General features: G+C 38.4%; 1 protein-coding gene across 1 annotated transcript in view; it reads right to left on the bottom strand.

Moving 5' to 3' along the window:
• Positions 1–16,413, bottom strand: part of ADGRG7 (adhesion G protein-coupled receptor G7) — an 88,492-nt gene that overhangs the window by 8,554 nt on the left and 63,525 nt on the right. The window contains exons 14-15 of the mRNA XM_049857879.1: positions 12,511–12,666; positions 1,028–1,184 (exon numbers count right to left, since the gene is read on the bottom strand). Coding sequence (XP_049713836.1) covers positions 1,028–1,184; positions 12,511–12,666 — 313 coding nt within the window. The remainder of the gene's footprint in view (positions 1–1,027; positions 1,185–12,510; positions 12,667–16,413) is intronic.

Genomic DNA, 16,413 nt, shown 5'->3' with positions numbered 1-16,413 from the left:
AATTTAATAGAATTGAAAGAAAAAAATTAGCCATCCTTACAGGGGTCCAAACTTCATCAATAACTGTAACATTGTTCATACCACGAACCTGCTGCATTGGGAGAAAGGAAAGGAGGTGTTTCCTAAGCTAGTTGCTTAAAGAAATCTCTTCTACTCAGAACAGAGGGACTCAAACGGCCCAAGCCATGGCATTTACATCATACAACCACCAGCTCAGGAGAGGGTGTAGTAGAGTGTCATAGACGGTTGGTGAGCAATCATTGCTATGCATTTCCTTCCTCTTCCCCCAAGGCATATGAAAAATAATCAAAAACCAAACCCACTGCCCTCGAGTGATTCCAACTCCTAGTGACCCTGTAGGACAGAGTAGAGCTGCCCCATAGGGTTTCCAAGGTTGTAAATCTTTACAGAAGTAGACTGCCACATCTTTCTTCTGCAGCGCGGCTAGTGGGCTCCAACTTCTGACCTTCTGGTTAGCATCCCAGCACTTTAACCACTGCACCACCAGGTCCCCTTATATGAAAAATACCCACCCAAACCAAACCTACTGTCCTCAAGCAGATTCCGACTCACAGTGATCCTATCGGATAGAGTAGAACTGCCCCATACGGTTTCCAAAGCTGTGCATCTTCACAGAAGCAGACTGCCACAACTTTTTTCTGCAGATTAGTTGGTGGGTTTGAACCACTGACCTTTCAGTTAGCACCTGAGTGCTTTAACCAGAGTCCTCTAACGGTAAGCAACGGCCTTCCCATTTCCCAAGCCCATTGCCATCGAGTCGAGTCAACACCTAGCAACCCAACAGGACAGAGTAGAATGGCCCCATAGGGTTTTCTTGGCTATAATATTCATGGGAGCAGACAGCCACATCTTTCTCCTGCAGAGCTGCTGGTGGGTTTAACAGCCAACCTTTCAGTTAGCAGCCAAATGGCCTTCAGGGAACTTCAAAAGGAGAAAAGTTTGGTCTAGGGTGGTATCACCTCCACCTCTGCGTGGTCTGCTACTTTCAGACCAACCCACACCATACCTGAGTAGCGTTCAAAATGCAGAATATGTAGCTGAAAATGACACTGATGTTCTCGTCACCAATTAGCATGAAATATGCCAGAAACCAGGTAATTCCAAAAACCACAGCCACAGACAATGTGCTAAGAATCTTCTTCATGGATGAAACCTTTTTTGTGCTAGATAAGAGAAAGCAAGAAAGAAATACAGTTCATTCAGGTGTCTCCTTATTACTATTCATTGTCACCCACCTACTTAGAATACATATTCAACTGCCCATAAACTCTCCATTTAACAATATCATGCCTCAGGTGGGCAAACTTAAGTCACTCTGGAGAAAATCTGATTTAGCAAGCTTTATGAAAAAAATATATTGATACAACAATAACAAGGGGGAAAAGTACAAACAAACAAAAAAATTATATCGATAGCTGCTTAAAAAAGCTCAGGCATAAACAGTTCCTTAAATACTATTGCAAGCAAATTTCACTATGAATCAACTTTTCATTAGAACAGAATTTTAATTTAGTGATTACTACTACAAGAGTAGCCAGTGAGGGTTTCCATTTTGGGGCCTTCCTGTGCCTTTGGTTGACAAGGGACAGAAACATGATTAAGGTGTAGAGTGATCCTCTTCCTTCTTGTGCTCTCACTTTTCTCACCTGTAAAATGGGGATAGAGTAGTAGCCAACTCATAGATTTGGAAATGTGAAGTGAGAGCAGACAGAAAGTACCAACTAATATGTAGCAAGATTTTGGTAAGTACTTTCTATTAATAATCACGATGATGATGACGATGATGATAATATTTATCACAGTCATCCATAATAAAATATCAAGAAGCTTTCTCTTAACAAGAGAGGCTTGCTTGTATCATTTGATCTCTTTTGAAATGTAGTGCTTCTGGCTTTTCTCCTCTCTTGTAATATATATTTGTTGAAACAGAATAATATAAGTCTCCTGTTTGAGAAGAGAAACTATGAAACCAGAAATGGGAGTTGACATAATCTAATCAAATCTGATAAAAGAGAGACTATGAAACAAATTACTTGGACATAAAGGGACTTTTAAAAAATTCAGCTAATGTGGTGTAAAAATGTATTAGTCACCAATGGGGAAAAGAAAAACCCTTTGCCGTTGAGTCGATTCTGACTTACAGCGACCCTATAGGACAGACAGAGCTTCCCCACAGGGTTTCCAAAGAGTGGCTGGTAAATGCGAACAGCCAACCTTTCGGTTAGCAGCCAAGCTCTTAACCACTGTGCCACCAGGGCTCCACCCATGAAAGAAAAACTAAAATTTAAAACACAAAGCTTTGGATATCTCATTAATAAAAATCAAATGAAGGCTCCAAGTAAACCTAAACGTAAATATAGATACTCGTTCTATATCAAAAATGACAGATTTCTCTCTTGTTGTTGTCGTCGTCGTTTTTTCACTTTTGGTTAAGAAATAATTACTTTCTTGCTGTCTGATTCTCTTATTACCCATTAAAACAGAAGTCCTCTGTGTTTGTATGGTCCTCAACAATTGTAAAATACATTTTACCCAGCTATAAGAGGTCATAAAGTATCAGAGATCACGATACTTGCTGACCACTTCAAAAGTTTCTGAATTTAGCACGAACTCTCTGAAATTTTCCTCTAGCAGGAGAGCTCCTCTTGCAAAAGCTATGAAAAGGCGCAATAGCTTTCAGTTTTTGAGATGGCTTTTCTGGATACCTATCCAACTCGACGGCAACAGGTTTTTTTGTTTTTATCTCCATTTTGCGGAAGTTTTCAAAGGAGCTTAACTAAATATAAAAAGTGCTTCTGACCGTTACTAAACCTAAATCCAACAAGTAGCATTGTTTATATTTGGATATATTCCTCATTTCTCACTAGCCAAGGACACAGAAAGAGGTTGATTCTATGTAATGGATTAAATTGTGTCCCCCCAAAACACGTGTGCACTTGGCTAGGCCATGATTCCCAGTATTGTGTGGTTGTCCATCATTTTGTCATCTAACGTGATTATCCTATTGTTGTAAATCCTAACCTCTATGATGTTAATGAGACCATTATGTTAATGAGACAGGAGTTAATCTACTGGATTAGGTTGTATCTTCAGTCAACCTCTTTTGAGATATAAAAGACGCAAGCAGAGAGACAGGGGGACCTCCTACCACCAAGAATGAAGAACCAGGAGGGGAGTGTGTCCTTAGGACCTGAGGTCCCTGCGCTGAGAAGCTCCTAGAGCAGGGGAAGACTGATGACAAGGATTTTCCCTCAGAACCGACAGAGAGAGAAAGACTTCCCCTGGCGCTGGCACCCTGAATTCAGACTTCTAGCCTCCTAAACTGTGAAAGAATACATTTCTCTTTGTTAAAGCCATCCACTTACGGTATTTCTGTTATAGCAGCACTAAGTAACTAAGATATTTTGTAATTAAGAGTACCCTTGTCATCCTTTTGTCCTGCCTGTTGTGAGGGAAGGCCCTCAGCGAGATGGACTGACACAGTGGCTGCCACAATGGGGTCCAGTGTAACGAGGATTGTGAGGATGGCCTGGGACAAGGACAGTGTTTTGTTCTGTTGTATACAGCACCAGTCTGAGTCGGAATCAGCTCGACGGTACCTAATAACAATAACAGCTCTCAGAAACAGCTACATAATTTGCAGGGCCCAGGGCAAAATGACAGTACTGGCATTTTGTTTAAAAATTATTAAGAATTTCAAGATAGCAAGAGCAGAGCATTAAACCAAGCACGTGCAGCCACACAGGGTGCATCCCATGAAGTTTGCCCTGCCAACTTAGAATATAAGAAGAGAAAAGGCTACTAATTGTAGTATAATCTGAAGAAAATAATGATTTCCTCTTCCCTTCCATGTTCCACCACCCAACATTCCTAACATTGTATCTGCCAGAGGGTTCAGTTCCCTAAAGCTTCCACCATATGATTTGCTAGAAGCCCTCATTGAAATGTTTATGTGTAACATAAGGGACACTCTCTAGCTCCATGGTTCCTTTTGTTTTTTTGGAAAAGGACCACTTTTTAAGACTGTCAAACAGTTTCTCAGAAACCTCTGCCACATAACTTTTTTTCTCCCAAAGTGCATATTGAAAGAACAAAGCTTGGTGCACCTAAGATTTACAAGCCTCTGGAGATAACTCTGAACCGTATCAGGACCTTAGGCTCATACGTTGAAGACCAGTGCTTTAGCTTTCAGCTAATATCAAGCATTTCTTATGAACTTAAATAGAGAAAGTACTGGTCAAAGAGGCTCCAACGTATGAGGAGACAGGAGAGGAGAAGACCATATAACAGTCATGACAATAAAGTAGAAATGGGCTGGAAGGATGGGCATTGGCTGGTAAAACCTGACTAAACCTCAAAAACATTAGATTTTATATTTTCATAGCGATTAAGAAAAATTCAGAGAAAGATTGGAGAATGCAGTAGATTGCAAAAATGGATGCCATCTTTTGGAAGTGAATCTATTTCTATATCCCTGGAATCTGACCACGTGACTTAATCTGACCAGTGGGACATTAGCAAATATGCCGCAAGCAGAGGCTTAAAGACACTTGCTTATTTGAACTTGCCCTCTTACTGCTGTTTGGAACCCTGAGACTATGATGTGAAGATGCCCAGGCTGGTGTAATATAGGACGAGAGACAATGTGGAGCAGAGATGAACTTTCCCAACTGAGCCCCCTCCCCTAATACCTACCAGACTGCCAACCAGACATGAAAGTGGGCCATCCTAGGTCATCCAGCTGCATGCGAACTGACCAAGACCAGAACTGCTCAGCCAAGACTCAAACTAATGACAAATAATATATATCTTTCATTCTAAGCCACTAAGTTTTGGGGTGCTTTGTTATGCATCAAAAGCTAACTGATGCACAGATGACACTTTTTTCAACAATTAGCTTAGCATGCTATCATTGTAACTAGGCCAATTTAATAACCATTGACTATCATCAAAAACTTAGAAATACAGCTGGGTTTGGTTGGTGCCTGCAGCCAAAAGTGTTACTATATAATACCAAAAAAATATAACTTAATTTGCAATAGGTTAAGAAGACTTCACCAGGGTTTTTCTGCATTGCTACTAAAAGATAAGTTTTAACGATTATTGGTAATAGTATTTTCCCCTCAATGTGGAATGTCATTCCTACAGGAATGTTGATACTTACCCTTGATCTGTAAAGCCATGTATTTAGGATTATTTTTCCACTAGTGACGGTTGTTTGCACTCATCTATTCACACCAAGCAGATCAATTTGGTGATCAACAAAGCTTACCGATGTGCTTACAGTAAGTCTACTTGGGTCGAGCAGAGTCTCGTGGAATCAAAACTGAACTCATAGCCTCATTAGCAACACGTTCTAACCGACTGAATGCTGGAGGGCAGGGAGAAATGTGTGCCTATGTGTGTAATTAATAGTTTTTATTCTTACTTGGTGGCATAGTGGTTAAGTGCTATGGCTGCTAACCAAAAGGTCAGCAGTTCAAATCCACCAGGTGCTCCTTGGGAACTCTACGGGGCAGTTCCACCCTGTCCTATAGGGTCACTATGAGTTGGAATTAACACGATGGTGATGGGTTTTATTCTTTTTCTTTCCAACTGAACGTTCTTGCTGTACATCAGGATGACAAGGCAAATGCGCGATATGTGATCTAAAATCAAAAGAAGCTTATGACCTAAAATAAAACGGCTTACTAATGCTAAAAGCTCAGTGTGTAACCTTTAACACAGAAACTCTGTTGCTCAGGAACCAACCGTATTATTAAGGCTTTGTGATTTGGCTAAGGCTGTTAATCAGTAACCAAACCTTACCTAAAACTCTGTGTTAGACCTCTCCAAGAAATCCTATGCTCCGGGCGAGGTCATGGTTAACACGCCGCTCGCAACAGGAGCCCTCATGCCATTGTTTGTGACCTAGTCCTGCCTTTGACTGACTTCACCAATCAGAATATGATGTTTGTAGTTCCTCATAGACAATGTAACTATGGTTGGTTTGTACCCCTCCCTTTGGAATTCATGAGTTTCAGACCCTGAGGTTTTCACGATTCCCTTATTAGAATAATACACTGACTTCAATAAATCTCTTTAATTTTACTTTAAGAGAGTTGGAGAATCTTTTCTCTACAACATTTGGCACAGTCGGTAGGGTTTGGAGACATCTGCACCTGGCGAACCTGAAGAGCTAAGAAACTGGGAGCCCCTTGTGCCCCCTCCCCTTTCCTCGGACCCCTCGGGACCTGCCGGAAGGCGAATGCTCCCGAAATAGAACCCCAAGCATTTCCGTGCAGATCTTTGGGATTTATCCAAGCCACTCTCCGCTTTCACTCTCCTGTTGGTGGCTGAATGAGATTGTTAGAGGTTTATGGTTTTAACTAAGGTTTGGGTGTTTCTGTTAGGTGCGTTCACACTCATTTTTATTTTTTTCTCTCAGTTTTCTTTTTTCTAATTCAAGGTTTGAGGTTTCGGTCTTTCATCTTTCTTCAGGCTCTGGACATTTTGAGAGCTCCTTTTTTCCTTAACCAACGTTTCGAGCCTTCGCTGTTATTTTAAATGTGACAAGATTGCTACCTAGCGGTTGTTTTAAAAATTGCAGGCTCCGCGTCTGAACTAGTCTCTCGTTTTAAGCCTGACAAGGCCGTTTTCGGAAGTGCTCCTGAGTTTCATAAGCCTCAAAATACCCTAGCAGCTGAATCCTCTGTTAGATTTTAACTAGACCCTGGGAGTACCAAAGTTCTCAGTCTGTCTCTTGAACTTGTCTTTTGCTTCTGTTCCCGGTTTGAACATCTTGTAGAAGCTTTGAGCAGGACACGTCCACTATCTAGCAGACGAAAGGTTATAACTCTCCATGCAAACCTTTATCTTTTGTTTCTCTAGGGGTGCATCAGGCTCAGCACACCTTTTGGTCGCCAGCACCTACAGTTTACTTCATCAGTGCACAGTCAGGTTTGGTGCACGTGAGGATTGTGTCTGTTGGCTTGGTGCAAGTCCTGATTTTCTGAACATACAGGTTACTTAGTAAGACGAGGAACGTCAACTTGACCACTGGCATGCACTTGTTAAGAGAAATTTAGCATTTGACTTTGAAAAATTGAGTTCTCTGTACAAATTAGAATTAAAAAAAAAAAAAACCCATTGCTGTTGAGTCGATTTTGATTCATAGCAACCCTATAGATTAAACCAAAATCAGTATGTTAAAAACCTAAGTTTCTTGTCTTATATGGTATTATACAAGCCTGAGTTTGGAGCTGGCCTCACAGACAGGTAAATTTATATAGTTTTTCTGTTTCATGTTGTTAAAGAGCTTGTCTCTAATGTTGTTTTAGTTTTGGTCTTTTATCAAATTTAAGGCTGGCATTTACTGTTTTTCATAAGGCTGTCTTTTCTCTTCCAAGGAAACTTGCTTTTAGTGCCTGGAATTTTTTGGTAATTACTCTAAGAAACTTTAATATAGATTGGTATATTAGAAAAGTGCACTAAAAAATGATAAATTATTTATTTTAATGGGCATAACAAGGCCCTAAAAAGACACAAATTATTCTAAAATGCTTCTTTAAAGGATCCTAGAAGATAAGGTTATAAAAATATGATAATCTACTACTTCTGGACTGTGTTATTAAATTAGATTTCAGTATTTCTTCAAAGAATGTAGTCTAATTGGCTTAATAATAAAAAGTGTTGATATAAGTTTAAAAGTCCAAATATTTCCAAAAATTAATAAAGGTGAATTTGTTCTGACAAAGATTTTTATATTCTGTCATACATCAATCTTAAAAGCAAAACCTTTCTAAGTAATTTAAGCTAAGTATTACATAAAATGTTTTATATTAAAAAAAAAGAGAGAGGTAATTTCCAAGACCTTTAGGCAACTTACTGATATTAAATCAAGTTAATATCCAAGTTTATACTCTTTTTATGACAGAGAAAAGATACATATTTATATATAGGACTGCTGATAACTATGCTCATTATTGCCCCTTAAAAGATTGTAGAAAAGACAAAGTTCAAAAAATTTATAAAAAAGGAAAATTTATTTGATATAATCAGGTATCTGTCTGGCTAAAATTTAATAGGTTTATTTATGGAATGTTTAAAAACTTTTAATATCAAATACCATAAAACAAAAAATTGGGTTTCTCACTGTTAAAATAACACTATTTTCTTTGATTACTAGGTTGAAAAGTTAATTCATTTCTTATGCAATCTGCCTCAAAGACCACGGTTCATCCTGTCATTAGAATAAGATTACTATGTCAAAACATAGCTACATGGTTTTGAAAAAAATAAGGTTTTTACCTTAAAAATCCTTGATTAAATAACAAGTATTGTTTCTCAGTGATCTAAAATAAACTACTGACAACTTGAAACTTCATGGAAAGTCACAAAGAATTTTTTTCTGTTTCATAAAGAAAAAAATGCTAAAAAGCTTTATTTAATGTGTTATGAATTACATAAAACATGGTGTCAAATCTGGAAAAGTACCAAGTCTTCTTTGCCTTAAAATGTTTATGTCAGTAATATTGCCTAATACTGAACAACAAGCACATGATACTGTGTAATAATTTCATTGTTTCAATTGCTAACTTGGTTGCAACTCTCTTTTAAATCTAGCATCATCAAAGGCAATGGTTTTAGTTAGGGAATTTACAGCATTTATCCATAGTGGTTTTACTGCCATTCAAATGTTTAGCTTAATATATCCTGACTATATAGTGCTATGTTTCAAGATTATTATATATTATAGCTGAAGCTCTTTAGAAATGAGGTTAATTATTACATTTAGGGATTTTTTTTTTCTAAAGCTTTTATTTGGTTTTACCTTTTGTAGTTAATACTCATTAGGTCTTTTCACTTTTAAGAATTATTATTCTATGTTAACCATAGCCATTTTTAAGTGTGTCATTCACAGATAAATTTTACCTTGTTGAGTCACTGAAAATGCAATAAAAAGAGACTATATCACTTTAACCAAAGATTAGACAAGACCATAAAACAAACAATAATACATGTAGCTCAACCACGTATATGAGAACAAGTGGGCACACCAGCCCAGAGGCAAGTACGAGAAGACAGGAGGGGACAGGAAAGCTGGGTGAATGGGAATGGAAAGCCCAAGGTTTCGGAGGGAAGAGTGTTGGCATGTCGTGGGGTTGGTAACCAATGCCACAAAACAGTATGTGTATTAATTGTTTAATGAGAAACTAATCTGCTCTGTAAACCTTCATCTAAAGCACGATTAAAAAACAGACTGTATCAAACTTATAAAAGGACTATAATATTTCAAACATGGATATAACTGGACTACGTAAAAATTTTTAGAACTCTTGTGTAGAAACTGGCAAGGGTTTTCAAGTTGCTACTGATCCAGAATAGCATGGGACCAAGATTAGCTACACAGACTAAAAAAACTAGGTAAACTAAAATAATTACCATAAGGTGTTTACGAAAATATAGCAGATGTTCAACGTTCTGATTTCTAAATATAAGAAACCATTTTTCTTTTCCTTCTTTCATTTTTTAATGTAAGAATCAGCTATTTTAGTTACTAGTAACAGTACATTCATTACAGACTATCATATAAATTAAAAGATGTTATGGCTCATGTCAAAATTCTGACTGAGATATACTCAAAAAATCCCACAGTTTACAAGAAATGAACACTGAAATAACTATGATGAGTGAAGCAGTTTTTCAAAACCAAATGGCCCTCCCTTATGTTGCTTGCACCAACTCTAATATTAAATATTGTCAATCTTTAATCCAATACTCTAAGGAATGTTTTCACAGGTTAAAAGAGCTTTCGACAACTGAAAACCAAAATCTCAAAATCTGCCTAGTATTGTTCCAGTTAGAATAAACATCAGCTGAAAGACTCCCTGGAGCCTCCTTAGAAAAGACCGTATGTAGCCTTCCTTGCTAATCCTTGTGCCACCAAATTACAGGGAATAAGTCCTGGATACACTTCTTCCAATTAGGACTACGTACGGTCCCTATTTAGACTGTCCAGCCAACTAAGGCGCTCGAATTCACCTGCCCCGGTGTTCAAAAGCAGAGAACTGCAACAGAAGTGGACAGCTCTAACCAAGACCACAGAGCAAGACTCCATGCAGGCAGCTAAGATTTTTATACTGTGCTTTATAATCTTTGTTTTTCTGTCTGTCTTATTTGTTCTTCACCAAGTAGATCTACTTCTATGGTAGAATATTTTATATGGGAACCTTTAAAGTAATTGCTGTTTGCCTAATACTTATAGCTTTTAAGATTACCTTATTTTATCAACTAGGATTTATAGAACAGTTAAATTAGATTAATTATTATCTTCATTTTTATTGAAATATATTATCATTGTAGGATTATGTTTAGGTTGCTTTATGCCAACTTAGCATCTTAGTTATTTTTCTGTTAATAATTGTGTTCCATCAACCCTATGATAGTAATTGAAAAGATTTTTTTTATACTAGCTACAATTTGTTGCCTTATTGCTTTTGTATATTACCTTTAAAAACCAAAAACCAACCCACTGTCATCAAGTCGATTCCGACTCATAGCAACCGTATAGGACAGAGTAGAACTGCCCCATAGAGTTTCCAGGGAGCACCTGGCGGCTTTAACTGCCAACCTTTTGATTAGCGGCTGGAGCACTTAACTGCTACACCACCAGGGTTTCCATATTACCTTTAGGCAGTATTTTTATATTATAAAGCTCAAGTATCATCAAAAGCTGCTTAGGTACATCCTATAACCCCTATGACTTTATCATTCCTTTCTGATATCTTCAGTTGGCTATCTAATAGTATAGGTTTCTGATTATGATCTCTGCTGCAAACTGGCTTAATTATATTAATAATAATAGTTCTTATTGAAATTATAAAATGTGTCATAAGAACTGATATATCTGCTTCATCACATGCTCAGAGAATTATGTATATCAACAATGCATTAGGGAACCCAAAACTAAAAAAGCTTCATAACCTAGATTAGCCATTTAAAAGAAGGTCAGGTTGTTCCTCCAATGAGGCCATACTCTATCCATTCGCCATACTGAGATCATGAAGATGGCTGCTCAGCCATAGCGCATGGACTTAATGGAGCTCCCCAGCAACCCAGGTACTGGTAGCCCCCTACTATGGCAAAAAAGGGGCTTAACATGAGAGACAAGAAAGGTATAAACTACAAAAGTTAAGCTCCCACCTGGGTGCAGCATAGTGACAAATTCATACAGAGGGAAGTATGCCCATAAGTGTGATCAAAGGATGTTCTCTGAAATCTTTGATCAAAAGGTGGGAATGACATGGGCTATAAAATCAAAAGATACTTATAATCAAGATAAAATGGCTTAACTAATGCCAAAAGCTCAGTGTGTAACCTTTAACACAGATTCAAACTCTTTTGCTTAGGAGCCAACCCTATTATTAAGGCTTATGATTAGACTAAGACTGTAAATAAGTAACCAAACCTTATTTAAAACTCTTTGTATTAGATCTCTCCAAGAAATTGTATGCTCTGGGCAAGGTCATATTAAACAATCTGTTCCCAACAGTAGCTGTCATGCTATTGTCATGCCATTGTTTGTGACCAGTCATGAGACTACCTCCATGAACATACATCTTATAATTATGTCTTTTAGCCAATCAATATATGCTAATTGCATTAACATAACCAATAATATTAAAGGCCATGCTTTGCCTTGCCCCACCTTTGACTGACCTCAATCACTGTAAAACAATCAATTATGTTTGTAGTTCCTCATATGACAGTATAACTATAGTTGATTTTACCTCTCTTTTTGGAATCCATGAGCATCAGACCCTGAGGTTGTCATGATTCCCTCATTTGAATGATATATTGGCTTCAATAAATCCCTTTGATTTTACTCTAATAGAGTTGGAGAGTCTTTTCTGTATAATATGCTTATTGGGGCCAAAAACATTATAGGAAGGAGAGAAGCAGTCCAGGCAGGAACTGTTAAACCAATAGCATGTGCCCATGTGGGCTCAGTGTTGCTAGACGTTCCAGTTTTTCAAGAGAAAATCTAATTTTTAAGTGAAATCTCCCAGTATTTAGACACAACCAATTAAAAAAATTTACAGCTGTTGTGTGATTCAAGTGACATATCTAAAATATAGCATACAGCCACAAGTTTGTAAAATGAAAATGTAATTACCAGCATCTTCTCACAAGCCTCTCATTCTTTAATAATTCAGATCTGATTTCTTGAATATTTAGGGTTGCTGGAGAAACTTTTTTTTTTTTAATTTGGTTTTGTTTTTAGGTATTAACCCAAAATTGTGCCCAGGAATACAGCAGACACACATTGTAGTACTGGTTTTGGAAGACAAGGAGAAGATCCACTTGCTGAGAGAAATTCCGTCCTGAAAACTAGGTACCCTTGCCAGTGGCCCAGAGTTTGAAAACTGTTCTAGGTGCTGTATGTGTATCAGGGAGCTGCAATGTGTTGGTGAGTCTTAACTGGAGCTTCCCCACCATTGCTCTTACCTTGTCAGATTCTGGTTGTTCTTCCACAGGACTTTGACTGCGATGACCATAAATGTAACAACATTGCTGATGAGGATAATGGTAACAGGTATGAAGAATGACCACAACAATGGACTTTTTATAAAATTATTGCCTTCTGGAACTGCCAACCAGCAGCTATGGAAAAAAAAGAAATTCAGCAGGTCAAGGAAGATGTCATTAACATTATTGCTATTCACTTCACTGAAAGACCTGCTGAAGTCAATATCCATTTGCATCCTGTTCATTTGAGATGACTTTCAAGAACTCAACCCACCATAAAAGCTGGTATGGGGTAATGGAAAGGATATGGACTTTTGAGTCAGGGAAGTCCTGAATTTAAGTTTCACTCTCTGTCACTTAGTAGGTATCTGACTTTAGGCAAACTGTTGTTTTGATTTTATTTTTGAATATGTAACACATCTACATCATTCAAAATATGAAAATGTAGAAATAGACATGGACGAGATTCTCTCCCACATCCAACCCCAGCCACCCGGTTTCTATCCTCAGCCCGCAGGCATCAGTGTTTCTTGTGTATTCTTCTAGATTTAGGCTATGCATATGCCAACAAATGAATATTTTTTCCTGACTTTTAAACAAATGATAACATATGGTGCACACCTCTATACCTCACATACCAGCATATCTTAGAGATCATTATATATCAGACTGTGGTGTCCTTATTCTTTTTTAAGCTGCATATTATTCCATTGTTTTGATATACAATAACTCATTTAAATAGTCTCCTATTGATGAATTTTTAAAAATAATGTCTAAAAAAAAGTTTGAGACACTTATTTAAACTCATTGCATTTGGATTTTGTTCTTATTGGTTATGATGTTTTTTTCTCATCTGTGAGGTAAGAGTAATAGTAACCGCCTGGTATTATTGAAAGAATTAATTCATTTATTTAAAAAGGCATTTATGAAGTATGGGCTATGTGCCAGCACTGTTCTAGACACCAAGGTATTTACACTGGAACAAGATAGACAAGAGTTCCCTCCTTAATGGGTTTATATTGTAGTGGAGAAAAGTAGATACAACAAACAAGTAAATAAAATGTGAATTATGTCAGATGGTGATGTGCTGTGGGGAAAATAAAGCAGGAAGTGAGGGTAGAAAGTACAGTGTGTGTGAGTGTGTGCGTATGTGTAGGGGGTGTCTCATTTTAAATAAGAAAACCTTCATGGGAAAAAGTGATATTTGCGCAAAGGCCTTAAGTAAAGAGGAGGAAGGGTATTCCAGGCAATTGGAATAGCAAGTGCAAAGACCCTGAGGTGACTGCTTAAGAGCAAAGAGACCAGCGTGGCTGGAACAAAGTAAGTGGACGGAGTTTGTGGAAAACTGCAAATTATATGGGGGACTTGTAGGCAATTGCTTGTACTCTGGCCAAAAAGAAGACATGACACGATCTAGCTTGAGTTGTAAAAATGAGATGAGGGGAGGGCAAACGCAGAAGTAGGAAACAACAGCTAGGAGTCTATTACAAAAATCCGGGTGGCCTGGACCAGGAGAGATGTTAAGAAATAGTCCAATTCCAGACATATTTAAAAGCAAAGCAGAGGGGTTTTTTTGGCAGATTGGCTATGGATATGGGGGAATTAAGAGTGACTCCGAAGTCTTTGGCCTGAACACCTAAAAGGATGAAACTATCAATAACAGAGATGGGGAAGCAGCCTTGGGAGGGAAGGCCAGGAGTTTGCTTGTAGACTTGTTAAAACTAAGATTTCAATGAAACAGCCAAGGGTGGTATGATAGGCAGCTGGGTTAGTAAAACAACAGAAGCCCTGGCACATATTTGATATTCAGTTAGTGTTTGCTCTGTTTCTCCTTTAACACCATTATTATACAAGCCAAAGGATTTCATCATTTTGCATTGGAATGTTGCTAGAATTAAAATTATTAGAAATCATATTGCTAATCTGAAAGACTTTGGAGAAAACTGGGCTGATGTTGGTCTCTGTAATAAATTAGCTAGTGGAAAGGCCCCCTTGTACCCTATTAACACAGAATAGGCCCAACCCTAAATAAAACGGTGAGAGCCGTTTGCCTTCAGGACTTCTAGCCTCCATTTCCTTTTATCTGTAACTGTAGGACATAACATCTGTAACCCTTCTGCCATCTCCCACCTCCCATCCTATACACAGAAGAAATAGAGGTCCTCTTGGCCAAAAATTTGATGAAATCCTGGTGAGAAGTACTTTCAAAACTCTGGAATCCTCTTTGCATGGTTAAGTAAGTGGCCATCAGAATTTATAAATGGAAAAGATGGACCCATTTCTTATCCAGACAGCTTCGAGGATCACGGTTTAAAAGAGGAGGAAAGGCAGAGAAAGAGATGGGTTAATCTTTGCTTATGACATATCAATTATATTGGGTAGAGGCAGACTTGCACATTATGGGACAATTAGAAAAGTAGTTATCTTTATCTGTTTCAGTCTGGAGTTGTTTAAACTTTAGACAAAACAATTTCTGAGAATTACAATTGGTGCAGACATGTGGATGTGTGTGCATGTGTGTCTGTAAGATTCCACAGTTACGTCACACAGATGAGGAAACCTGGAAAGGAAATGGGCTTGGATACCCGTGTCTGTCAGGAAGTATGCAATAGGAGGGCCCCTCACACTATCTTATGGGCTACTTGGCATGATAGAGGCCACAACAGGTTGTCGTTCTGGATTTGTTCCTATGATGCCCTCCCTCAGTTATTCTGAGTTGAATAACTCAGGTTTTGGGAAATACACTGCTACAAAGAGGAATGAATCCTACAGTGAGACCAACCCTTGCAGGGATGGAGTGAGATTTCTGGAAATGAGATTGGAGAGTTACATGACATGGCCAAGGTTGATCTGCTAGCTACAGTACTGAGATTGGGAGAGCATTATAGTTGGATCTTAGATGAAGTGCTTAATTTTTGCCATGGAACATGGGAAATGACAGCTTTAGTTATACAGCATACACTTGAAAAATTTTTGCTTCATATGTTATAATTCCCCATGGTTGCCTCAACCCTTCAGGGAAGCCCCAAACAGCCTATATGGTGGTGGTACAGAGAATCAGGGTATTAAAGGGACGTGTGGCCTGTCCTACATTCATCTCTTAACTGAGCCCATGCAAAGATAGCAACACATCAAGGGAAACTAGGTCGGGGTTCAGGCATGACCAGTAGAGCTGGGAGCAGTGGGGGAGAACATGGGCTATTGAGGAGCAACTACTGGGAGGAAATTCAGGAAAACCAGAAGTAAGCCCTCCTCTTTCTCAATATACCCTGAAGAAATGTGACCCTTGATGTGTGTGTGTTGTGTGGAAAGTGGAGGGATTAGGGGATAGAAGGTGGGGGAACAGAGATTGGAAGAAGGGAGAGAGGGGGTAGAAAGTGAGGGAAAAGGAGGTGGAAGATGGGGAAGAAAGGATCAGAAGGTATGTGAAAAGGAGCCCAAGATGAGGCTGATACTTATGTTGCACATCCTTTCCTTTTACCCAACTTTTCTTATTATCAGCCACCCAGTGTCTTCCCTTTGCTAGAAAAGGACATCATGTCTGCTAAAGTAAAGTTTCAGCAAAAATGAGGGAAATCCTCAATGAGATAAGTTGACCCAATTGTTACAACAGTGGACTTTAGCATACACCAATAATCATGGCAATGGCACAGGACCAGGCAACATTTTGTTCTGTTTTACCTAAGGTCACCATGACTCAGAACTGACTCAACAGCAACTAACAAGTGTCTTCCTCAACATCTAATACTGGACCCATGAAAGAATCTGCTCTCAGTTATTTATAGGTCAGTGTGAATAAATTTAAGTCAGTAGGCTTTTGTCTTAGGCTGGGTTCTCTAGAGAAGTAATACCACTGAAATATGTATATATATATATACACAC

This window comes from Elephas maximus, chromosome 18 (assembly GCF_024166365.1).
Source record: "Elephas maximus indicus isolate mEleMax1 chromosome 18, mEleMax1 primary haplotype, whole genome shotgun sequence".
In the NCBI taxonomy this organism is placed as follows: Eukaryota; Metazoa; Chordata; class Mammalia; order Proboscidea; family Elephantidae; genus Elephas; species Elephas maximus.
This window is presented reverse-complemented; position numbering and strand designations above follow the sequence as displayed.